At 43.2% G+C, this 25,782-nt stretch overlaps 1 protein-coding gene across 8 annotated transcripts in view; it reads right to left on the bottom strand.

The window, feature by feature from the left end:
* FAAP100 (FA core complex associated protein 100) overlaps positions 1 to 25,782 on the bottom strand; it is a 474,918-nt gene that overhangs the window by 302,354 nt on the left and 146,782 nt on the right. For all 8 annotated transcript variants that reach the window (XM_044085052.1, XM_044085047.1, XM_044085051.1 and 5 more), the window contains one exon: positions 3,174 to 3,949. In XM_044085052.1, the coding sequence (XP_043940987.1) occupies positions 3,174 to 3,949 (776 nt within the window). The remainder of the gene's footprint in view (positions 1 to 3,173; positions 3,950 to 25,782) is intronic.

Below are 25,782 nucleotides of genomic sequence, written 5' to 3'. Positions count from 1 at the left end.
GTGCTGACAATGTAGATTTATTATGGGTTCATCTTCTATCGAATTTACACACATCAACAGGACTTTTTGGGCTAAGGGGCATTATTACTTGTGATACATTCAATGTGGTTATGTGGCTGTATGTAATTCTTGTAAATATTTTTATGTAAGAAAAACCATCAGAGCTTTACGTAGGAGGGTTTACGAACACATCTTGGCTATTAAGAACAAGTACCCTTCTAATGCGCTAGCCAGACACTCATTGAGTTGTGTGGATTTCAAGAAATTTTCTTTTTATGTTTTGGAGCAAGTAGATGCTAGTTTGTTTAGTGGTAATTTTAAGATTACTTTAGAATGTCATGAAAGTCTTTGGCAAATTTTATTGGTGGCTGATCAGCCCCCAGGTCTCAACAAAATGGTTAATATAAAGTGCTTTTTACAAGCACAAAGACCTTGAAACTTTATTTGTATTATTTATTTGTTTTTTCATAACATTTGTAAATAAATATCTTTTATACTAAAGTCATTTTTATACTAAAGTTTATTAAGGTATGGTTACACTGCCTTTAGTATTAGCATCTGTGTATTAATGTGGCTTATACTGAAATGTGCCTTTAAATTTTGAATGGTTTGCTATCATGTGACTTTTGAAATTTTGTATTTATGGGCTTGTGTAATGGATGACTCTGTTTCTGATGAAGTCCAGTTGAATTAAAAGTGGATGAAAGCGCTAAGCTGGTGCCTGGATTCTTTTTCTGCATTGTCTACAGTTTTTGAGTTCTTTTGTTTTTTTTTTGGTAGTGTTTTGCATTTCTACATTATTGCTAAGGTTAACTGAGGTTTCCATATTGTTAACCAGATAGGGATGATGACCCAGGAATTTGTTTGCAAGCTGTTTCGCAAATTCCAAAGAGAAGCACCTACATCTGCTGAAAGTGTATCCTTCCATTCCTGCTATTTTAGTAGATGTCTAGACTTATTTCTCTAAATTTCCTTTGGAATGATTAAACCTGTCTCCTTGAGCCCCAAGTTTTGGGCATGAAGAAGTATGAAGGATACAAGGTTTAGTATCCAAGGGTCTGCATTATGGAACACCAACTACACAAAAGGCAATGTGGATGCCTGAACAAAGTTTCAATGGCTGCTTTCGGACCAAGTGACTTTTTTTTTTTTATTGGCTGCAGAGGTACATTAGTAAAGGCTGGCATAAGTGCAAGGTCTGGGGAATGACTAAGATCCCTATATACAAACATGATGATATTATTGGCTTAATACTGGTAGGTGAGGGGGGTCAAGACTGGTTCTATGTCATGTTTTTATTAGACTTTGAAAGATATGATCTCCCCGGTCAGAAGCTTTCTGGAACAAACTTGAGCAATATAGACAGATGGAATATTTTTTGCCAGACAGGGATTTTTTACATGCTCTCCAAGTACCCGTAGCTCTTACCTACATAGGGTATTTGCAAGAAGAATGCACTGTTTTATCCTTTTACTTTCTCAGTAGATTGCTGCATTTTACAGCAGTTGGTCTGATCTGTGCTGGCACTGTAGGGATGGAGTAGCTTGTGACTGGTCTCACATTTCTGTTTCCTGCCCTAGATCACTCTTCCTTTTGGTTTGAGGTTGACAGTACATGTCAGGAGGTGTTGAAGACCAATGTCAGTCCTGGCTATTATACTATTTGAGGCCCATGTGCCCTCCTCTGTCCTCATGCCCCACTTATGAGATACTCAGAACATGTATTACACTAAGGTACGGAGGCATTATGACTCTCTAGGGTCAGCCAACTGACGCACATTACTTATAAGGCACGACACCATGGAAACATCACAGCTCAGCAGGATAGGGGCATTTTCCAAAGTGGTTGTATGTGGACTCTGCTTGATAACCTCTCTGATACTTATATGAACAGCGCTGAACCTAACATGTATATTACTGCTTGCAATCGATGGTACTGGCAGTCAAACCTGCTATAAATTGTTGGCGTTCCTGTGCTGACAAAACTGTATATTGTGCCTGAATGGGGCTCCTTTGTTTCTTGCCTCTCCAGTCTCAATTTTCTCCCGTTGTCTTTTTTTTAACAAATAAAAGCTCTTACAATGCAAAATAAACAAACAAATCTATATTATCACTTGGGGTAATATATAATTATTGACCATAGGACAGTTAAGGCCACTCTAACATCAAATGGGATACGTTAATTCAAGCACCAAAGGAAAATTGGCAAGGTTTAAAATGTCCTGCAAGTACTTACCTATGAACCTAAATAAATAAAAATAGGTATGTGCTAGACAGCAGAGTGGGAGTAGATGTTGGGGTGAAAGCTGGTTATATAAACTTAGTTAAATTAGACATACCATTATCTGTGCCCATTAAAACTCACTCTTACTAGAAATTCCAAAGAACTAGCTCTTGCCTCCATAATGACCAGCTGGATGACTGAAACCCTAAAAACATGCAAAGCTTTGCTTGAATCGATACAACACAGTTTGCTTTACTTACAACTGTTATGTACAAGTGAGGGATATTTGAAAGACTGAAAAAGGGGCAGTCTGAATTATCCATTAAAAGTAATAATAATCCACTATTACACCATCAAGCCACAACAAAAATCAGGTATAAGCTGCCTCAAAGAAATACATCTCAGTAGTGAAGAACTGAAACTAAACTACAATGCCACAGTAACCTACATACCTCAGCCAAGATTCCAGTCTCACAAAAGAAATAATACAAGCTTGCAATCACCATGGACTGCACTTACAGTCAGGGCATAACAGCCTGCATTTCCTGGACTCAGACAACATGGTGCTATTACATCTCACTCGACACAAGAAGATGAACAGGAGGAAGAGGTATCAGCTGAAAAGAGTACTTTCCCCATTGTGGGGAAGTCAGTGGGCAACTAGTAAACTGATGGGGCACCCTTGTTTAGATGATGCAGGCTGGACAACAGTAAATAGTTGATAAAAATGCATTCTGAAAATATGATTACAGCAAGTTAAATTATAAATGTAAATTCAGAACATGAATGTGTGCCTAGAAGAGAGAAACTTGCATTAAAACAAGTCCACGAGCTAAGCCAAAAATGTGACATCTACTGTACACTCAGCTTGCAGACAAGAACTGCAGTGCTCCTATGCACCCCATACTCGGAAATAAAATAGCTTCAAAATGCAGTCTAAAACAACAAACCTGAACTGCAGTCCTTCAGCACATCTTCTAGAAGGTTACAAGAAACTTTGATGGATGCAACAAATGGACCTACAGGGTTTCTTTCTATAGTACTATCAGGTCCATAAACTTGTGTTTTATCAGCTGTCTTGCTGTTTTGCCCAAGAAGATTTTGAGAAGACTTCAAGAATACTTCTACCGGATGTGCAGGAAAGCCATAATCTGGAACTGCAGTTTCAGAAACTGTACTGCAAGACAAATGAAGGCAATGAAGCAAGTCAATATTGTATTCATTTAGAATTATACAGGTACCTTCTCCATTTAATATCTGACTTTCAGTAGCTGGCAGATTGTGTTTTTCCAGAATTTCTGTGAAACTGTAAAAGAGAATACACTGGACCTTGACAGGCAATGTCAGCTGGCCATTTTTCCCAAAATGCAATGGGACAGTCACCTCCATTTTGCTTCCTGAAATAAGTTTATTAACTGGAAAAGAGGATGTGGCAGCCATGCTAGTGGAGTCAGAGCCAGTTAAAAGCTGAATAGAAAGGGTCCAGCCTTCTTCCAAGGTGAAGCCACTGAAGTTCTCCAAGCTACAGCAGATGATCAAAGAATCCTGCCGCAGCAATCTGTTCCATTTAGTGGAGACACAGCAGCCAATAGGCTGTCTGCATTGCTGCTCCCCTTCTCCAAGGCTCTTCTGGCTAGACAATACCAAAGAGATCACATTCAGCACTTGGTTCAGATGTGCAAGGGCTTTGTTCTTCTGCTGGATAGTCTTGCTCACTGAAGTGGCTCTAAGGAAAAGCAAAGAAAAAATGGTTATAGATGCTAACTAGTGCAGATACCAAATGTGGCTTAAACATTTCCAGAAGTAATGAAGACAGTTTTCATTCTGCAAAACACAAAGAAAAAGAAAAAGGAAAGCCAGAATTCATGATACAAATAAAAAGTATTTCACCAGTCTTGTTTTAAACATTAATTTTACAAACATTTGCTGGATTTACCAGTGCAGCAGTGAATACATTAAACATATGACATATACTCAAGTATAAACAACTCATTTAGAATAGGTTAACATTAAAAAATACATTTCAAATCACATTTATCTAGGATTTGCAATTTTACAAAAACAAGTTTAAATCAAATCATGGCAAAAAAGCAACAGTAAAAGATCATGGTTCAACGCTAGGTCAAGTAAATAGGTGCAATAACTGTATGCACAAGGAAGCGTTGTCGCCTCACAGTAAGACGCTGCCCGGTTCGATTCTCAGCTAGAGCGTCTTCTGCATGGAGACATACGTGAATGGGCGTACCTTCGTTGAAGGTTGTGCGTCAGGGCTGGCAACTCGGCACGTAAAAATTAACAGCCAATCATTAGCAGACCGGAGTTCCGCTGTGGCGACCCCTAACCGGGAAAAGCCGAAAGACACAACAACAACAACTGTATGCACAAGGAAGCATGTACAAAGGTATAATGTAATTCAAAGATGTAAGTACCAGGAGAGCACTTCACATGACAATCACTGACAACTGCCAGAACAGTATGCAAATGAGACTCCTACCACAGTGGACTTGAAGTAGCATGATCCATAAAATACAAGAAGCATGCACAGGGATGTGCATGGAAGTGCACCAGGTCATACACTTACAAGTTATCAATAGGAAATATTACCATAAATGCTAATCAGAAAATAGATAACATGCAATACATTAATCGTATTACACCACATGATGTGACCAGAGCAGCACAACCTTCTGGTTATCAAATTATGAAACTTCACTACAAAAGGATGCGCTTTATAAAAAGGATCTTGCACTCTGATCTCACTAAGTAACTGAAGATAAGATAGGTTGCGAGTAGATTCTCAGACATTTGGTGAACTATGTCTACTGTGTCAATCTATGGAAACTGCAGATGGAATAGGTAAGTAGACAACACTAGAAGCTAAGGCTGATGTGACTACACTAGAAACAGGTACCTTCCAAAGATTCAGACAGGACACAAAATGCATGCCACAGGCACCCCACATCCTGCAGCAGTTAATGGGTGTCCTGCTGGCTCATGCAGAGCAATACATACAGATTCCTACCGCACAAGAGGAAACAACCTCTGTAATGAAAGGTTACCACTCTGCGCACCATCAAGCATTCTTGGTACAGTGAATGGCATATACATACCTGTACAGAAGCCGGCTAAGATGATCCACCCACTCACCTCAATAGACAGGCCTACTACACAGTTAACTGCCAGGTAGCTTGCAACCACAGAGACTGCACCAGTGATTTGTAAGTTCACATCCCTGGGGGCATTCATGTTGCCAGTGACAGGCATCCCAGTACCATGCAACATACACATGAGGTTGGGCACATACCCCATGGTTGGTTGTTAGGTGATGCCAGATGTCTGCTGGAGCTATGGCTACTGAGACCCATACAGTCCCAGAGACAACAACACAGACAGCCCAGAATCAGGGCCATCTCCATATGAGAATCAAAGAATGAGTCTTTGATCAGCTGAAGATGTGATTCTCAGTCTAGATAGCTCTGGTGGCATACTCATGTACACACCAACAGCATTCACTGACTGCTACATTTTGCACAATATGATGCTGTAGAATCTTGTAGCACACCCAACATATGACAGTGACAAGCAAGCTGAGGATGACCCATCACCCACCCATATGACAGGGTGCAAGCTAGCATGGCAACAACATGTACAGCAGATGTGGGGTGCTATCATTTAAAGTTCTTCATTAGAAGGAAAGGGGAGACAACTGAAACATAATATGTGCAATAGTATGGATATACAGCTAAATGTGCAGTAAAATAAGAGCTGACAAGTAATGTAGTAGTATATACAGACGTAACATGAAAAACAGTATGCAGTACAATGGTTAAATGTTAGCAAGAGATCGGATCAAAGGTGTCATCACTTCTGAAGTTGAAGCCACATGAAAAAGGCAGCATCATGTTTAACAGGCATACACATTTCAGGACCTCAAGGTCTCTTATGCGAAGCAACCATCTGGAACCCTTAACCTAGTCTACAGCAGAAGAATATGGCCCAGCCTGCCTTTTCCTTACCCTAACAGTTGTGTGTTATACCAGTACCTACCTTTGCTGGCAAGGCATAACCCCCCCCCCCCAAAGAATCACTTGATACAGAAATGTGAACAGCCATACCATTTTGCCTGTCGAGACAGGGTGAACCCCCATCTGGCGTGATCCCCACTTTTGCATGTGTAAGAGGGGTGCTCTTCATGTCTGTGACAGCAACATTGCTGCCACACTGAATGCATGCTAATGCAGTTCTTCTCAGTAGGGGGTGCAATTCTGAGAATGCTGCATATGAATTGCTGAAGAAAGTATATATCCCACTGTTCGTAATGACCACCTTGAATTATGTAGTTCACCATACAGTTTACTTATGTCACTGGCAAAATATGTTAAAAAGAAGTTATGTACTCACCATAATGTTCCATCTGAGTTGATGATTCTCATTTGTCTTCAAACTAAGGGGGTTCCTGGATCCGGCCACGGATCCGACTCAGTCGCATATTTCAGCTTTGGATCCAAGCTCCTCTCCTTCCATAATACCCCAGTCTCCCTCCTCCCCTCAGATCAAGTTTGTTGCTGAAAAACAACAGCATCCCAATATAAAGAATTTGCCCATAACAAACTGAAATAACAACAAAAAGGTCTAACAAGAGGGAAAAAAAAAAAAAAAACAAGTCAAAGGAGGTGGAGCTAAGACTTATCCATCCAGTCCACTATGCAGGCACACAAGTCAGGGGGAAGGAGGGAGGGACAGCTGAAGACAAATGAGAATCAACAACTCAGATGGCATGTTATGGTGAGTACATAACTTCTTTATCTGATGTTGTTGAACTCATTTGATATTCAACCTAAGGGACAGAGTCCCCCAGCTACCAATAAATCCTGGGAGGTCCTCATGGATGGATATTCCGGAACACGGCTGAGCCAAAGAATGCCCTGCTCCTGGAAAGAAGATGCAATTTATAATGGGAGATAAATGTGTGCGCAGATGCCCAAGTAGCTGCAGAACAGATATCATCAAATGGAACCCTGGACCAAAAGGCGGCAGAAGTTGCAATAGACCTGTGGAATGCACCCAGATATACCATGGAGGAGATAACCTTTTGGCTCGATAGGCCAAGATGATGCATTCAGAAATCCATCGAGCAATACTAAATTCAGAAATTGGCTTACCAAGAAAAGGTTTAGAAAATGACAAAGTTGATCATAATTACAAAAAGATTTTCTTCTATACAAATAAAACTGCAGTTATCTGTGAACATCGAGCAGGTGCAACTTGTACTCTCTCTTGGTCTGGAAATTTGGAAAGAAAATTGGCAAACTGATGACCTGGCTAATATTAGACTCTGATGCCACCTTCAGTAGAAAAGATGGATTAGGCTGCAGTGACACCCTATCTTTATGGAATACCATATAAGGGGACTCGATAGATAAGGCTTGGATCTCAGAAACCCTCATGGCTGAGGTAATCGCAACTAAAAAAGCCATCTTCCATGACAGAAAGTGCAGTTCAACTGTGGCCACTGGTTCAAAAGGAGAAGAAACCAGGGCCTGCAACACCAAGATGAGATCCCAAGGGGGCGTTGGGTCCTTAACTGGAGGCCTGAGGAGGAAAGTACCTTTCAAAAAAAAAAAAATAACTACTGTGCTAGAGTGAATAATAATGTGGTAGTCTCAACACTCTGTGTTTATACTGTTTGAGGTTCTCTCTCAGTCCTCTCTAAAATACCTCCATCTATCTTTTGTGTGCTAAACACCATAATTGGTAACAATTTTTATTTTTTCTCTCCTCGGCTAACTTCCAAGCTTTGTCTTTTTCCTCTCCATACTGTCAGTATACTGTTAGCAGTCCTGCATACTGAATAAACGGTTGTAACAAAAATCGCTCATCATTCAGCTCTGTTATCTCTCACCTTGCAGCATCTTTTTTTCTCTGCAAAGTATGTTGGCTTAGTTTTTTAAGACTTACAATATACTTATTTAAGGCATTATCTGCTTTCTAGCGAGTTGGTACACTGGGAGGCAGCTTAGCATCAAGTTGCCCCCCCCATTCTTAAAAGAATGTGTTAGTTTTCAACAAACTTATGTCTTTTAAATGCTGGACTAATTAGTCTGCTTTAAGACATTTCTTATCTGATAGAACTACACAATAAAACCTCTTTTTTCTTATTATTAACAGTACATAGTATTTTTCTGTTAGAATTTTACTGATGGTTTCTGGACTGTGCTTGCCTCTGGGCTTGGCTCAACCTGCTCTGTTTCCCCTCGCTTCAATCGGGCTCACAAAACTCCACTACCCTACCCCCATTTCCCACCCCCCACTTTCCTTACACTTATTAACCTAAACCACACCTTTCTAACTCATTATACTATAACTTGCAGCTACCTCATCCAACACACCCACAATCATTTTTTTAATGTTTTCCCCTCCCACCTCACTGACCATTATTTTTCATCCCTCATATAACACTGTCACCCCATCACTGTGTCAGTACATTTTTCTCTCTCTACTAAACTACAGACACCAACCCACCCATATTTTACTCCTGTTTCTCTATTTCACCATGTCAGTTATCACCACTCTTTTGAGCAACTCTCTCCTACTCATTACCCTTGACCTAGCCTCCCACTCCACTTCCTTCATCACATCAAAAATAACACACTACCCCTCTCCTACACTTCCCACCATTACATACCATACAAAACTAAATATCAATTTTTACATCTGTTCTAACCTCTACACTAAATCTAACATATTGCTCTTCCACTATAAATATGTCCATAACCTCAACCCTCCTTCCTTATCCAGCTTTCTTTCATCGACTAATACCAAGTTCAAACTCTCTCTTCTTCTACACTCACTAACATAAATCAAACTCCAAGTTGACATACATCCTAACTCATGACCCACACAGCTTCTCCAACCCCACCCAATAACACCCACCACACCTGCTAATACTGCCCTCCACATTCTTCCTCTAAAAAAATTCCAAATCAGACTTGCTCATAAATAATTTTAACCTTTCAAGTATCACATAAAAACTAGTGAATTTCATGCAGCCCTAACTACCTACACTCCTGATATAGTAATTATTACAGAGACATGGCTAAAACCCCGCATTAAAATGAGGAAATACTTACTAGTGGTTATAATGTTATTAGACAAGATAGGCTGAACAAGTGTGGTGGAGGTATTGCCATCATTATAAAAAATTCCTCGAAATTGAAAAATTAATCTGTACTCCCCCACATCTATCAGAAGCAGAAATTCTAACTACTCGATTTGAAGTAAATCCACATAAAACCATCATAATTACTGCATCCTACCTACCACCAGGAAATAATCTATCAACCATTGGAAGTCTTCTATCTTGGGCATCCTCTACTTTCAATCAAGAAACTATAGTGCTAGGTGATTTCAACTTGGACTGGCTATCCTGCTCATCTGACAACCCCTCCAATTTTATCAATTTATTCAACTTCACCCAAACTATAAACTTCCCCACTAGAATCGATAAACACACCAAGAAAATCTATTCTAGACTGGATGCTAACCAAGAAGCCCAACTTTGCCCACCAGGCTGGGTGCATCTCCGATTCTCTCAGTGATCACTCCCCTACTTTTCTTCTAAGGAAATGCATTCATTCCCCCTGTAATGTCATTATCAAACCCATATGCAACAAAAGAAAATTTTCCTCTACCATCTTAAATTCCCTACTTCAAAAAGTACAGTTGTGTACACTTACCATAAAATGTAGATGCTCGAGTGTATTCACAGTCATCACACTTGGGTTATCTGCCAAAAGTTAGCCCTCAGTCAGACCGAATACCAGAGACTTAGCATTTCTGCGTCGGTTGCTGTCGCTTCAGGACTGACGTCAGGGGTATAAAAACAGGCATCCGATACCATTGCATCAGTTTTTCTTGTCCCAAATGTCAGGAGCCCCCCAAACAGGGAGCTACGTTATGGTGGAAAACCACCACCAGTAAAAAGTATATACCAATAGCCCTGTAAGGGATGAGTAAGAGAAATAGAGAAGGAGAGCGAGAGAGAGAGAGACAAGGGAGCTGGTGGGTGGGAAACCAGGACTGCAACAGCGAATACACTCGAACATCTATATTTATGTTAAGTATAAACAAAGTACAGTTGTGTACACTTACCATAAATGTAGATGTTCGAGAGTATTCACTGTTGCAGTCATCACATTTGGGTTATCTGCTTGCAGTAGCCCTCAGTCGGCCCGATTATCAAAGTCTTGGGTCCTGCATTGGTTGTTGTCTCATCTTCCATGACGTCAGGTAGTCAGGGGTATAAAGCATGCAGCCGACGCCATTACATCAGTGTTTTTTTTACCCAGATGTCAGGTGCCCCCATAATGGGAAGCAATTATATACATATATACAAGGTTACACCTCCAACAAAAAAGCAAATACACCAAAAAGCTTTAAGCATAGTAAACAAGAATAGAGGTATAACCAAAAGAAGTCAGGGGGCTGGACGGAGGGTAACCAGGACTGCAACAGTGAATACACTCGAACATCTACATTTATGGTAAGTGTACACAACTGTACTATGTTCTTTGTGTTTCACTGTTGCAGTCATCACATTTGGGTAGATTCCCAAAGCTAAGGATGAGAGGAGAAAATTAGATAGCAGTAGGACCAGCTATAAGACCCTGCAAAACTGCAGTGGCAAAGCCAGCTCTGGAATTACAGAAAATTTGCAAATGGTAATGCTTGGTGAAAGTATGTACAGAACTCCAAGTAGCAGCTTCTAGGATGTCCCTGGTAGGGACACCTCTAAGAAAGGCTGTGGAGGTAGATGCAGCCCTGGTTGAATGTGGTCTTATCCCCTGTGGTGTAGGTTTTCCATGGTGCTTATAGCAGAAATTAATGCAATGGCCTATCCATTTAGAAATGGTTTGCTTTGACAAGGCCTTCCCCTCTGCCCCTGCAGCAAATGCAACCAGCAGCTGTTCAGATTTCCTGAGAGGTTTAGTCCTGTCCAAGTAAAATCTAAGTTGTCTGTGCACATCTAAGGAGTGCAGTATACATTCCCCTTTGTTCTGTGGATTAGAAAAGAAGATTGGCAAATGAATGGAATGATTAAGAGCCACACTGGATACCACCTTGGGCATGAAGGAGGGATTGGTCCTGAGGGTCACCCTGTCCACATGAAAGACGACGAAAGGGTCCACTGCCATACGTCCCTGTTATTCAGACACCCTTCTTGCTGAAGTGATGGCTAAAAGGAAGGCTGCTTTCCAAGAAAGGAATTTCAGCTCTGCATTTGCAGCTGGCTCAAAGGGAGGTAGAGTAAGTTTTTCCAATACAAAGTTAAGGTCCCAGGCTGGTGTTGGGACTCTCCTAGGTGGTCTTAAGTTTTTGGCCCCTCTGAGGAACTGCTTGAGCAGTGGATGAGAAAAGAGGGATGAGTTCTGTGTTGTAATGAGCTGAAATGGCTGAGGCATGCATTTTGATGGAGAAAAAGGAAAGGCCCTTGTGAAGCATCTCAGTTAAGTACTGAAGAATCTAAGATAAATTTGGCGCTGCTGTGCCCATCCCCTGAGTTTGGTTCCAGGAACAAAATCTTTTCCATTTTTTAGCATAAGATTTTCTAGTACTAGACCTCCAGAATGACATTTAACACTTGCTTACTAAGGGATGGTAACGGAGAGATCAGGTAATTAGCCAGGCTTCCAGGTTCAGGGTTTGAAGCTGAGGGTGCAGAATCTGGCCCTCCTGCTGGGACAGCAAGGTAGGGGGTCTGAGGCAGGTGCCATGGTGCCAGCAGTGCCACACGGCACAAAAGGGGGTACCAGTGTTGGCGTGGCCAGTCTGGTGCAATCAGAATTGTCCTTGGTTTGTCCTGTTTGATCTTTAGTAGTACCTTGGAGAGGAGAGGCACAGGAGGAAAGGCATAAACTAATAGGTTTTTCCAGGTGAAGGACAGGGCATCCACTTTCCAAGATTGTTTGTGGGGAGTCCTTATTCAGAATTTGTCCAATTGGTAGTTCTGGGGGAGGCAAACAGGTCTGTATCTGGGCTCCCTTATTTGTTTATCAACATGTTGAATGTCTTTGGTTCCAGTTTCCACTTATGTAGGTCCATGAGATTTCTGCTTAGTTCGTCTGCCAGTGTATTTAGTTTTCCTGGCAGGAATTGAGCCTGTAGGTGCACTTGGTAGCTCAAGGCTGTCTTCCACAGAGCCATGGCTAGTCTGCAGAGAGGGTATGAGTGGGTCCCCCTGCTTGTTTATGTACCACATAACAGTGGTGTTGTCTGTCTTTACCATTAACTGTCTTGGAAGAATGTGGTCCTTGAAGGCTGTCAGAGCATTCTGTACAGCTAACATTTCTTTTTGATCAATGTGCAGGTGCATTTGACTTGGGTTCCATTTGCCTTGAATGCACTTCCCTGCCAAGTGAGCCCTCCATGCATAGTCTGATGCATTTGTTAGGGTTTGGGCAGCAAGGGGTAGAGTGAATGGCAGTCCCTTGTTTTGGTGGCAGGCCTCTGCCCACCAAAGGAACTCTATCTGTAGGCAAGGTATGATAGGAATCATTGCTTATAGATCCTGAGAATGTTGACACCATAGGCTTTTTAGATATCATTGTAGTTTCCTCATATGCAGTCTTGCATATGGAATTAGGAGAATGCAGGAGGCCATGAAGCCCAAGGCTTGCAGTATTTGTCTTGCAGATAGCAGGGTCTTTGTGGCCATTACTTTGAAGTAGGCTGTCAAATGAACTTGTTTCTCTGGCATGAGGAAAGCCATCTGGGAAGTTGTGTTCAAGCTTGCTCCCAGGAATACAATTTATTGATAGGGTACAAGATGTGATTTCTTTTTCATTTATGGTGTACCCCAGAGAAGTTAGCAATTTTTCTACAAACGCCAGATGATTTAGTAGTATGTCCTGTCTTTCTGCCTGAATTAGACAATGGTCCAGGTATGGGTATATTTGAATATTTCTTTGCCTGCAAAATGCAATGACTGGAGCTAGGCACTTTGTGAATACCCTGGGTGCAGTAGATAAGCCAAAGGGCAGTGCAGAGAACTGATAGTGGATGAAGCCTGCTTTGAAGCGTAGGTATCTTCTGCAAGATTCCCTGATTGGGATGTGCAGGTAGGCTTCCTTTAAATCCAGTGTTGTCAGCCAGGCATCCTTGCCTAGCATGGGAAGCAACTGGTGAAGAGTTAGCATCTTGGATTTTGGGATCACCAAAAATGTGTTTAGGATAGAGAGGTCCAGGATAGGATGCCAGAAGTTGTCTTTTCTGGGCACCAGGAAAAGTCTTGAATAGAAACCTTGTCCCCTTTCCTCTTCTGGGACAGTTTGAATAGCCCTGATACTTGGAGAACTTGCTTTTGAGCCTCTGCCCACTAATTTGGGGGTAGATCTGGCCAACCGTTTGGGGTTGGTAAAGTGTGGAAGTGGAATCTGTATCCTTGGGAAACTGTATTTAAAACCCATTTGTCCTGGGTAATGAGTTCCCAATTTTTTGCCTGCAGAGCAATCTTTCCCCCTAAAGGAGCAGTCAGTTGAGAAGGGCTTGGAAGTTTTAAAGTTAAGTCATTGAGACAGTTTACCATAGAAGGGGGTCTTACTAATCCCTGCTTTGGAAGTGGGAGCCCCCCACTGCTTAGTCCTGTGCGTACCTTGGGATTGAAGCCTGGGTGTTCTGCTGGCTCTTGGTTTGGACTGAGAAGGTCTGGAAAAGGCAGGAAAGGACCAATTCTTAGAGGGCCAATGCCTACTAAATCTGGGAGGCTGTACTTGCAGGAAATCTTTAACAGTTGGGATAGATTTAGCTTTATCCTCCATCTTTTAAGTACTACTTCTGCTTTGTTGCCAAACAGGTGGCCCTGGTTTAAGGGAGCATCCAGCAATTTAGCTTTAACATGATCTGGCAAAGATTGCTCCTTAAGCCAAGCATGCCTTCTAAGTACAGACCCAGTGACAGCAGCCCTGCAAGATGCCTCTAGTGAATCAAAACCACATTGCAAAGTATGCTTTCCAACTGGTTCAGCAGAATGCACTAAATCCTGTAAATCTTTATTTTCAACACAGTCAGGAATCAACAACATTTTCTGTTTAAGCAATCCAATAATATGCTGCTGATACTTTAACATATGACACTGGCAGTTTACGGCCCTAATGGCCAAGGTTGCAGAAGTGTATACCTTCTTACCCCATCTATTCAGCGCCCTGGAATCTCTATCAGAGGAGGTAGGATTTTTGGCAGTAGTAGCCTTAATGCCCTTGGGTCCTTGTGAAATGGTCTCAGGATCCGCAGTAGGATTTTTAAAGAAGAACTTGTTAGAGTCAGGAACCCTTTAATATCTATCTGTTTTTCTGGGAGCAGGAGGTAAGGAGTCAGGGGCCAAGCTAAATTCCAAAAAGGCATCATCAACAATATCCGGTACAGGGGGGAACAGCTAAAGGCCTGTGTTGGGGCAGGAGTAAGAAATCCCTAAGCCTCTTTTTAGAATCAGAGTAATCCTGGCTTTCCCAGTGAAAATGCTCCCTAAGAGTATGCAAGGTTTCACCAAAAGAGAAATCCTCTGGAGGGGAAACAGTGGGAATAGAGTCCTCTGCATCAGAATCCTCATAGGTAGATAAGGGTAAATCCGGGTGATCAAGGGAAACAGAAATTTCAGAATCCTGATCAGAAGAATCATACGAAAATTCATTCCTAGGTCTCTCAGAGGGGGAAGGTTGGCTTCCACTGATTAAAGTAATAAGGTCTTCAGCTATTCTTATTTGTTTTTTAGGCATAGAGGCCTGACCATGCGGTCTGGGCATCAGTTTTCTAGGCATGGATTGAGTTTTAGGCCTTGAAGAAGAAGATGGTGTTGGTTTAATATGCAAGTCCGTAGGCCTGCATACACCCTCAGAAGTCGGTGCCTGCACAGCAGCTCCGGACCCATCCAAGGTAGAGACATCCGCAGGTTCCACAATTGAAGCATCTTGCGGCATACCGGACTCCGAATGGGTCTCAGTAGAGGCCTGCAAATCTGAAGTAGCAGGTATCAGGGGCTGCGAAAGCGCTTCACTGAGTACAGGCGAACTGGCGACTAGCTTAGGAGAAGCGTCGTCGGCAGCATTGGACCTTTGCAGTCTGTCTCTGTCTTTATCTTTGCATTTTTTTCTGAATGTTTTTCAGAATGTCGGTAGTAGGGTGGCTTATCGAAGCCATATCTGGATAATTGAACAGAGTACCAAAATATTTATTAGCGTAAATATACCGACGACGAATAGTTCGTTGCTTAAATAAGTCACAAAACCGACAGCGAGGTACATCGTGGTCAGGGCTTAGGGAAGGAATACAGTATGAATGAAAATCTTTATGAGGTATTTGCTTTCCACAATAAATACAATTGACTTTTACAGGGCATCGGTTTAGAGCAAGAAAAAGTTTCCCCAATGGGGTACTTAGCTTTAGTTGAAGACTTCGGTTCTGAAACTCAAAAACGAAAATTTCAGGAGTCGGCCGACCGGCACTTGCGAACTGCTTCTGCTTCGGACACCGCACGGCAAGACAGACTGATGTAATGGCGTCAGCTGCATGCTTTATACCCCTGTCTACCTGACGTCATGGAAGATAAGACAGCAATCGACACAGGACCCAAGACTTTGATAATCAGGCCGACTGAGGGCTACTGCAAGCAGATAACCCAAATGTGAGGACTGCAACAGTGAAACATGAAGAACATCTGTACCATGTTCTTCATGTTTCACTGTTGCAGTCATCACACCTGGGTAGATTCCCAAAGCTGAAGAATGGGTGGAGGCAGTCAAGAAGAGTTGGGGCTAGCTAGTATGCCCCTGCAGGACTGCTGTTGCAAAACCCGCTCGGGATTTGGAAAAAAAAAATAGGCAGGTGGTAATGCTTGGTGAAGGTGTGAAGAGAACTCCAAGTAGCAGCTTCCAGAATGTCCCTGGTAGGGACTTCCTTGAGGAATGCTGTAGAGGTTGAAGTTGCCCTAGTGGAATGCGTTCTGACCCCCGGAGAGGGTGGTTTCCCATGTTGTTTGTAACAGAAATGGATACAGTGTGCTATCCATTTGGAGATGGTTTGTTTTGATATGGCCTTGCCCTCTGCCCCTGGTGCAAAGCTGACTAGTAACTGGTCAGATTTCCTGAAGGGCTTTGCCCTATCAAGGTAGAATCTGAGCTGTCTGTGCACGTCTAAAGAGTGCAGGATCCTTTCCTCGTTACTTTGAGGATTAGGGGAAAAAGGTGGGCAAATTGATAGATTGGTTGACAGCCACACTGGACACCACTTTAGGCATAAACGTAGGGTTAGTCCTGAGGGAGACCCTGTCAGCATGAAAAATAATGAAGGGTTCCACAGCCATAATTGTTTGTAGCTCAGACACTCTTCTAGATGAAGTGATGGCCAGAAGCAAGGCTGTTTTCCAAGAGAGGAATTTTATCTTTGCTGATGCTGCAGGCTGAATGTGGGGTAGCGTGAGCTTTTCCAGCACAAAGTTAAGGTCCCAAGCAGGGGTGAGGCCTCTTCTTGGTGGCCTTAAGTTGTTAGCCCCTCGCTGGAACTGTTTGATGAGAGGGTGAGAGAAGACAGGTGGCTCAGTGCTGTAACGAGCAGGGATGGCAGAGGCATGGATCTTAATGGAAGAGAAGAATAGGCCTCTGTGGAGTAGGTCGGCTAGGTAATATGAGAGGTAAAGAGGGCTGTGCTGTGTCTGCTCCTTTAGAATGAATCCAGGGACAATACCTTTTCCACTTATCAGCATAGGATTTCCTTGTACTGGCTTCATGAATGACTTCCAGCACCTGCTTGCTTAGGCTGGCTACTGGAGGAGAATTCAATGAATAAGCCAGGCTGCAAGCTTTATGGTTTGCAGTTGCGGATGCAAGATCTGTCCCTCCTGTTGAGTGAGGAGGGTTGGGATCTGGGGTAGGTGCCATGGTGGCACCAGTGACAGACTGCGCAGTAGTGGGTACCAGTGTTGGTGTGGCCAGCCTGGGGCAATCAGGATTGCCCTTGGTCCCTTCCTGCCTTATCTTTAGTAATACTCTTGTAAGAAGAGGCAGAGGAGGAAATGCATAGACTGAGAGGTTTACCCACTGGAAGGATAGGGCATCCACTTCCAGGCCTTGCTGTGAGGTACCCTGGTGCAAAATTTGCTGAGCTGGTGATTGCAGGGGGAGGCAAATAGGTCCACCATCGAGGTATCCCATTTCTGGGTTAGAAGGCTGAAAGTGTTGAGGTCTAAACTGCCACTTGTGTGGGTCTAGGAGATTTCTGCTTAAGTCATCTGCCAGAGAGTTCTGTTTGCTGATCTTGCGGATGCAAGATCTGTCCCTCCTGTTGAGTGAGTGAGGAGGGTTGGGATCTGGGGTAGGTGCCATGGTGGCACCAGTGACAGACTGCGCAGTAGTGGGTACCAGTGTTGGCGTGGTCAGTCTGGGGGAATCAGGATTGCCCTTGGTCCCTTCCTGCCTTATCTTTAGTAATACTCTTGTAAGAAGAGGCAGAGGAGGAAATGCATAGACTGAGAGGTTTACCCACTGGAAGGATAGAGCATCCACTTCCAGGCCTTGCTGTGAGGTACCCTGGTGATTGCAGGGGGAGGCAAATAGGTCCACCATCGAGGTATCCCATTTCTGGGTTAGAAGGCTGAAAGTGTTGAGGTCTAATTGCCACTCGTGTGGGTCTAGGAGATTTCTGCTTAAGTCGTCTGCCAGAGAGTTCTGTTTGCCTGGCAGGAATTGAGCTTGCAGGTGAATGTGCATATTCAAGGCTGTGTTCCACAAGGTCATGGCTAGCCTGCAGAGTGGGTAAGAGTGGGTTTCCCCCGCTTGCTGATGTACCACATCACTGTGGTGTTGTCGGTTTTTATTAGAAGGGGCCCTAGTGAGAGTAGGGATCTGAAAGCTGTCGGAGCGTGCTGAACAGCTAGCACCTCTTTTTGGTTGATGTGCAGATGAATTTGGTTTGTGCTCCAGTGGCCCTGAATGCGCCTCCCGTCCAGATGTGCCCCCCGGCATAGTCTGTGGTTAGGGTCTGGACAGCGTGGGGTTGTGTTAAGGGAAGTCCCTTGGTGTGGCTGCATGCTGCTGTCCACCAAAAACTCTGTCCTGAGACAAGGTGTGATATGTATGATAGTTTCCAGGTCCTCAGAATGTTGGCACCAAAGACTTTTTAAATACCAGTGAAGTTTCCTCATATGCAGTCTGGCATATGGAATTAGTAGAATGCAGGAGGCCATGAACCCTAGAGCCTGCAGGATTTTCCTTGCGGATAGTTGGGTTCTGATGGCCATTTGAGTGAAGTAGGCTGTCAGATAGTTGGAGTAAGGAATGCTATCTGGGATGTTGTGTCCAAGCTTGCTCCCAGGAATACAATCTTTTGACTAGGGACTAGTTTTTATTTCTTTTCGTTGATAGTGTACCCCAGGGAGGTTAGAAGGTCCTTTATAAATGTCAGGTGCTGCAACAACTTTTCCTGACTGTCTGTCTGAATCAGGCAATCGTCCAAGTAAGGGTATATTTGAATCTTTCTCTGTCTACAATAGGCAATGGCTGGGCCAGGCATTTTGTGAAGACTCTGGGAGCAGTGGATAAGCCAAAGGGAAGTGCAGAGAACTGATAATGCATAGATCCTGCCATGAAACATAGATATTTGCTGCATGCGATCCTGATATGGATGTGCAGATAGGCTTCCTTTAGGTCTAGGGTGGCTAACCAGGCATCTTTGGACAGCATAGGGAGAAGCTGCTGTAGGGTGAGCATTTTGAATTTTGATACCACCAGGAAGGTGTTTAGAATGGATAGATTTAAGACTGGATGCCAGGTGCCCCCTTTTCTGAGTACCATGAAAAGTCTGGAATAAAAACCTTGGCCTATCTGTTCTGCAGGGATAGAACTTGGTGTTGTGCCTCTGCCCACTGGTTTGGAGGAAGGTCTGGCAACCCTTTGTGGTTGGCAGCATGTGTAAATAAAATTTGTTCTCCTGGGATACTATGTTGAGGACCCATCGATCGTTGGTGATCGAAGTCCAGTTTTTTGCATGGTGGGCAAGTTTTCCTCCTAGGGGCACGAGCAAGTGGGCAGAGGTGAGGAGTGGAGTTGAGAAGTCATTGTGAATTCTTTCCATAAGGGGGTGGCTTAGCACTCCCTGTTTTAGAAGTGGAGGTACTCCATTGCTTAGATCTCTGCATACCTAGAGACTGTAATCTCGGGGGGGGGGGGTCTGTTCCCCCTGGGTCTAGTTTGAGATGGCCTTGAGGGGGCTGGAAAGGACCAATGTTTCAAGGGGCAATGCCTACTGAATCTTGGTGGCTGCACTGGCAAAAAATGTTTAACTCTCTGCATAGACTTAGTCTTTTCTTCCATCTTTTTTAAAATATCTTCTGCTTTGGTGCCAAACTTATTGTCCTTGTTCAAAGGAGCATCCAGCAATGTTGATTTGACATGGTCTGGCAAGGTCTGCTCCTTAAGCCAAGCATGCCTTCTAAGTATAGAACCTGTGACTGCTGCCCTGCAAGATGCTTCTAGGGCATCAAACCCACATTGCAGGGTATGCTTGCTGACTTGGCTTGCAGAATGCATAAGCTCCTGTAATTCTTTATTTTCTGCACAGTCAGGAAAGGTAGATAATTTTTGCTTAATAAGTTCCATAGTATGTTGCTGGTATTTCAGCATGTGAAACTGGCAATTCAATGCTCTAACAGCGAGAGTTGCAGAGGTGTATACTTTTTTACCCCATCTCTCTAAAGCTTGTGAATTCCTGTCCAAAGGGGTGGTATTCCTAGCTGTAGTTGCTTTTATTCTTTTAGGCCCTTGGGAAATGACCGCTGGGTCAGCAGTAGGATTTTTGAAAGGAAATTTGTGAGAGTCAGGGACTCTATAGCACCTGTCTGGTTCCCTTGGAGCAAGGGGTAAAGTATCAGGAGTTAGACTGGACTCCATAAAGAAATCAACAACATCCAGAACAGGAGGGATAGCTAAAGGACTGTGCTGTGGTAAATCTAAAAATTCTCCGAGTCCCTTTTTGGACAGAGGATAATCCTGGCATTCCCAGTGGAAATGCTCTCTCAAAGTATGCAGGGCTTCACCAAACGAAAAAAATCTTCTAGAGGAGAAGCAGAAGGGATGGATTCCTCTGCATCTGAATCCTCATAGGCAGATAATAACATGTCTTCATATTCAGAAACCTCAGAGTCGTCGGACTCTTGGTCAGTTAAAGCTGCTGGGGACAGGTATCTTTCTATTAGTAGGGGAAGGCTGGCTTCCCCTTATCAGCATAATCAGGTCTTCTGTCATTTTAAGCATTTGAGATTGTGGCAAGGAAGCAGGCGCTTGAGTTTGGGTTGCTGTTTTTTTAGGCGTAGCTCGTACTCTTGGCCTTAGAAACTCAGTAGTTTTAGAAAGAACTGAAGACGCGAAAGAAGTCGCCGGTTTGTGTTGAATATTGGTAATGCGAAGAACTTCTTCGGAAGCCGGTGCCTGCACAGCAGCTCCGGACCCATCCAAGGTAGAGACATCCGCAAGTTCCGTAGTCAAAGAAGAGTCTTGCGGCATTCCGGACTCCGAACGGGTCTCAGTAGAGGCCTGCGAATCCATAGAAGCGGGCATCAGGGGCTGCAAAAGTGCCTCACTGAGTACTGGTGACTAGCTTAACGGAAGCATAGTTGGTGCAGTTTTGGACCTGTGCAGTCTGTCTCTGTCTTTATCCTTACGTTTTTTCGCAAGATCGGTAGACAGATGGCTTACTGAAGCCAATATGGAGAGTGAGAACAAAAGTATTTAGCTACAATAAGAGCCCAACAATGAATAGTTCGGGAGTTGAACAAAGCACAAAACCGACAGCAAGGTACGTCGTGGTCTGGGCCTAAACAGGTGACGCAATAAGAATAGAAATCTCAGTGTGGTATTTGCTTTCCACAGGTGAGACAATTGTTAACTTTTTCTGACATCGGTTACAGCAAGAAAAAAGAATCCCCAACAGGGTACTTTGCTTTAGAAGACTTAAGGATGATTTAATTCAGAAACAAAAACTCAGGCAGCAGACGATCAACACTCATGCGAACTGCTTCTGCTTCGGGCTCCTCGACAAGAAAGACTGACGTAATGGAGTCAGCTGCCTGTTTTTATACCCCTGGCGACCTGACGTCAGTCCTAAGTGACAGCAACCAACGCAGAAATACTAAGTCTCTGGTATTCAGGCTGACTGAGGGCTACCTGCTGGCAGATAGCCCAAGTGTGATGACTGCAACAGTGAAATATGAAGAACATCTGCAATTGGTCATCTCTAAAATCACTCCACCTAGACCAAGCTTGAAATACGAAGAACATCTGCAATTGGTCATCTCTAAAATCACTCCACCTAGATCAAGCTGTACATTTTACTGATACCTTCCTCAACATCCTTAACCTCGCTCCAACAAGAAAAATTCACTCCAAAGCCAAAAACCTACCTTGGATAACCAAAGATGCTAAATTTCTTATTAAACAGAGGGATAGAGCCTGGATTGCTTATCAAATCTCCAAAACCTCAGAAAACCACACCTCTTACAAAAAACCAAGAAACCTAACTAAGAAGCAAATATTATCTGACAAAAAATCTTATTTTCTAGCTTGTCCGCAAAAACACAAATAACCCACAAAAATTTTGGCAAAACCTTAACTACCTCCTCAACCCTGGCAAAACGTCTACCTCTGCACCATCTACAACAAATAGCACTGAATGTATAGCATCCCAATTTAACTCTCATTTCATCACAATTGTCACCTCACTTTTAAACAACAAATCTAACCAACCCCTTACAGTGCCTACCTCTACCATCTCTAAACCCAACTACTTCTCTTTTAAACCCATACAAACCTCTTATATAAAAAAACTCCTACAAAACTAAAACCTACCTGTCTAGCAGATGACCAACTCCCTAATGACTTCTTAAAAACTGCTGCAAGCTCCATCGCCTTTCCCGCATCTATCCTAATCAATCATTCCATCACAGAATATGTCCCCATACTATGGGAAATATCCCATATCATTCCCCCTCCATAAGGGAGGCCCATCTAAAGATCTCTCTAATTATCGGCCCATTGTCATTCTCTCACCCCTAGCCAAAATCTTAGAGAAAAGTATCCATAAGCAGCTCCTAGACCACCTCGCTACAAATAACCTCTTATCTAGTTCACAGCACGGCTTCTGTCCAAAACACAGTACCTCCACACCCTCATAAGTTTCACTAACTACATCAATCTCCTCAAAAACAATGGACAACTAGTATCTATTATATTCCTTGATATGTCCAAAGCTTTTGATACAGTATCCCACCAACTACTACTCAACACTCTAGCCTCCTTCAACCTCAATTCTACAGCTCTCAACTGGCTCTTTACCTTACTAATCGACAACAGGCAACTAAATGGGATAATAAACTCTCCACACTCCTCCCAGTCTCTGTTGGGGTTCCTCAGGGTTCCATCCTTGGCCCTCTCCTTTTTGTTATATTCACAAATAGTCTAAACACTGCCACTAAATCTGCTTCTATTATTCAATATGCTGACGATGCTATTGTTATTTGCTCTGCTCCCACACCCAGAGAACTCCAAGATAAACTGCAAAAGTAATTTCTAGATATTGAAAATTACCTAAATGAACTTCAACTCATCCTAAACCAAAATAAAACAAACTTAATGATCTTCTCTAACAAGAAATCCAAAGCAAAACCACATCCTCTCTCCATCTACTCCACTAATAGCACTATAATAGAACCAGTTAACCAAACAAAACTACTTGGTGTTACAACAGACAACAACCTAACATTCAATAAATACATATCACTCACAATAAAGAAAGTTCACATCAAACTTGGTGCTCTATATAGGGCCAAACCTTACCTTACTCAAAATACCAGACTAGCCACAGCCAGATCCTACCTCCTAGCTACTCTTCTCTACTGTTTTCAACTTTTCACTAACCTGCACAAGTCAAATTTACTTCTACTTGATTCCTGCTATAACAATATAGCAAATGTTGCTGCTAATATACTCAACAGGACCCATCATTGCCTTGCTCTTCAAAAATTACACTGGCTTGAATTTCCCAACCTGTTATCGCCTAATCAGGTCACCACTGCCCATTCAATTATCCACAAACCTGAAAACTGCCCTGCACTCTCCAACCTAGTGCAACTAAATACCAACCCCAGGACCCTTAGATCATCCAATAAACTTATACTCAAGGTTAAAAAGTCCCATAATTACTTCAATGACTCTCTCTTCTCCTTCAAAGTAGCCACACAGTGGAACCTATTTCCCCAGAATAGCTTAAAAAACACAGATCATCATAGCTTCAAAAAACTCCTAAAGGAATACCTTAATGAACAATGGCTATGTTCCAGTAATACTCCTGGCTAGTTTCTCATGTCTTTGATCAAATGTTTCCTACTCTGCAATCTTCTTGTCTTACTTCTACCAAATGAAAATACCACAGTGTTTTTTAGTTATATATCTAATGAGTTTCATGTTACTGTCTGTAATAAGGCTTAAGAAATGTAATGTTTTCTGTTTTACATTCACTTTTTGTGAATTATGACTGCTTGCAACTCTCAAACTTTTTGTATATTGTTAAATCTTTTAAAAATTTCTGTAATCTTTTTGTACTACTGTTATGGAGCTTAACTCCCCAGGTCTCTGCTGAAAAGGGGCTACTTGCCCAGCTGTACTCTACCTGGTTAACAAATGTAAAATAAAATAAAATAAAATAAATATATATATAAATAAAAAGGCCTTACAAAGTTTGGAAGAAGTCAAAGAAGCAGAATGCTCACCTATGTGAAAGTTTGAAATCACTACCAAATGTACCTTAACTATAGGGAAACTAGAGCCCTGATTAAAAATATCCACCAAAAACTTCAAAATGGCCAGAACTTGTGCAGTGAAAGGATCCATGTCATGTCATGCTGAAAAGCCCAGATTGAGAAACGCTTGCATTTACTCGAATAAACCTTCCTTGCAGAAGATTTGTGAGCCTCTACCAAGATCTTTTTGACACGAGAAGACAGCCCGGGAGTCCTCACTATCACAGGAACTGGAGCAGCCAATCTGTGAGCTTCAGGCTGACTAAGTCTAGGTAAGGGATCCAGGAGGGATGTGTGATCAAATCCGGAACTGGGTCTAGTGTCCAAGGTGGACACACTGCATGAGACCACTGAGAGGGGGAACCAACCTTGGTGAGGCCAGAAAGGGGCAATGAGGATCACTGAGCTCCCCAGCTATCGAGCTTTCTGAATGAACTTGGATATTAGAGGAGGCGGAGGGTAAACATACAGTAGACCAGAGGGCCAAGCATGAACTACAGCGTCTCTGGGCAGCTCCCTCAGAGGGGTCTTCAGAGCGAAACACTCAGTGCACTTCTCATTGGAAGGAGAGGCAAACAGATCGCAGCAAGGCTGACCCCACTTTAGAAAGACCTATTCCGCTACTGAAGGATTCATAGACCACTCGTAAGATATCAGAATAGACCTGTTGAGCCTGTCCGCTAGGATGTTAGACCTCCCTGGAATGTACATAGCCACCAGAAAAAGGCCAGTGGAAATCACCCACTCCCACAATCTCATGGCGTCACGACAAAGGGGATAAGATCTGTCCCCCCCCCCCAATATGTTGATGTACCGGAGTACTGACATATTGTCTGTCTGTATGGCAATAGTCCCTGGAGGAAGATAGGCATGTAGTGCTTGCAATGCCAGAAATAAACACCACCCTTATCTCCAGGACACTGATATGCACATTTGTCTCCAGAGAAGAGCACATGTCTTGGGCCATCCTTTCCATGCAATGCCCCCCCCCCCCACCCTAGCAGGGAGGCGTCCATGGTCACAGTGGTCATGGGGGAGGGAAGAACAAATAGACGACCCAGGAGGAGGTCCGGGGATTGAAGCCATCAAAGAAGGGAGTCCTTGCAAGCCCGTGATAATCAAACAGGATGTGACAAGGGAGGGTCTAGCAAGGATCACTAAACAGCTAAGGTCCATTGAAGAACCCTCATATGAAGCCGTGCTGTTGGAATGAGAGTGATCATAGCCATCATGGACACCCAACAACCGAAGAACTGAATATGATGGGGGAAGTTTGGCTTGAAAGATGCAACTCATATGATGTCGGAGCAATAGTATTCTGTCCGGAGGCAGAAACACCTTGCCCTAGATAGTGTCTATTCAGGCTCCTATGAAATCAAGAACCTACATTGGTGCCAGCTGAGATTTGTTGCGGTTTATGGTTATGCCCAGATATTGGACGGAGTGAAGAAGACCATCCCTGGCTTGAATCAGTTGCCTGGAGGGAGCAGAAAGGAGCCAATTCTCCAGGTAGGGGAAGACCTGAAACCCCTGCAGCCGCAGGTGAGCAGCCACTACCGCCATCACTTTCGTGAATATACGGGGGGGAAGTGATGAGCCCAAAGGGGAGCTCTCTGAACTGAAAATGACTGGCTCTCAGCCGGAAGCAGAGGAACCTCCGAGACTGCAAGTTCATTTTAATATGATAGCACATATCTTGGTGGCCCACCGAGAGCATCCTGTCG

This window comes from Protopterus annectens, chromosome 10.part0, assembly GCF_019279795.1.
Source record: "Protopterus annectens isolate FY-2018-M chromosome 10.part0, PAN1.0, whole genome shotgun sequence".
Taxonomy (NCBI): domain Eukaryota; kingdom Metazoa; phylum Chordata; order Ceratodontiformes; family Protopteridae; genus Protopterus; species Protopterus annectens.
This window is presented reverse-complemented; position numbering and strand designations above follow the sequence as displayed.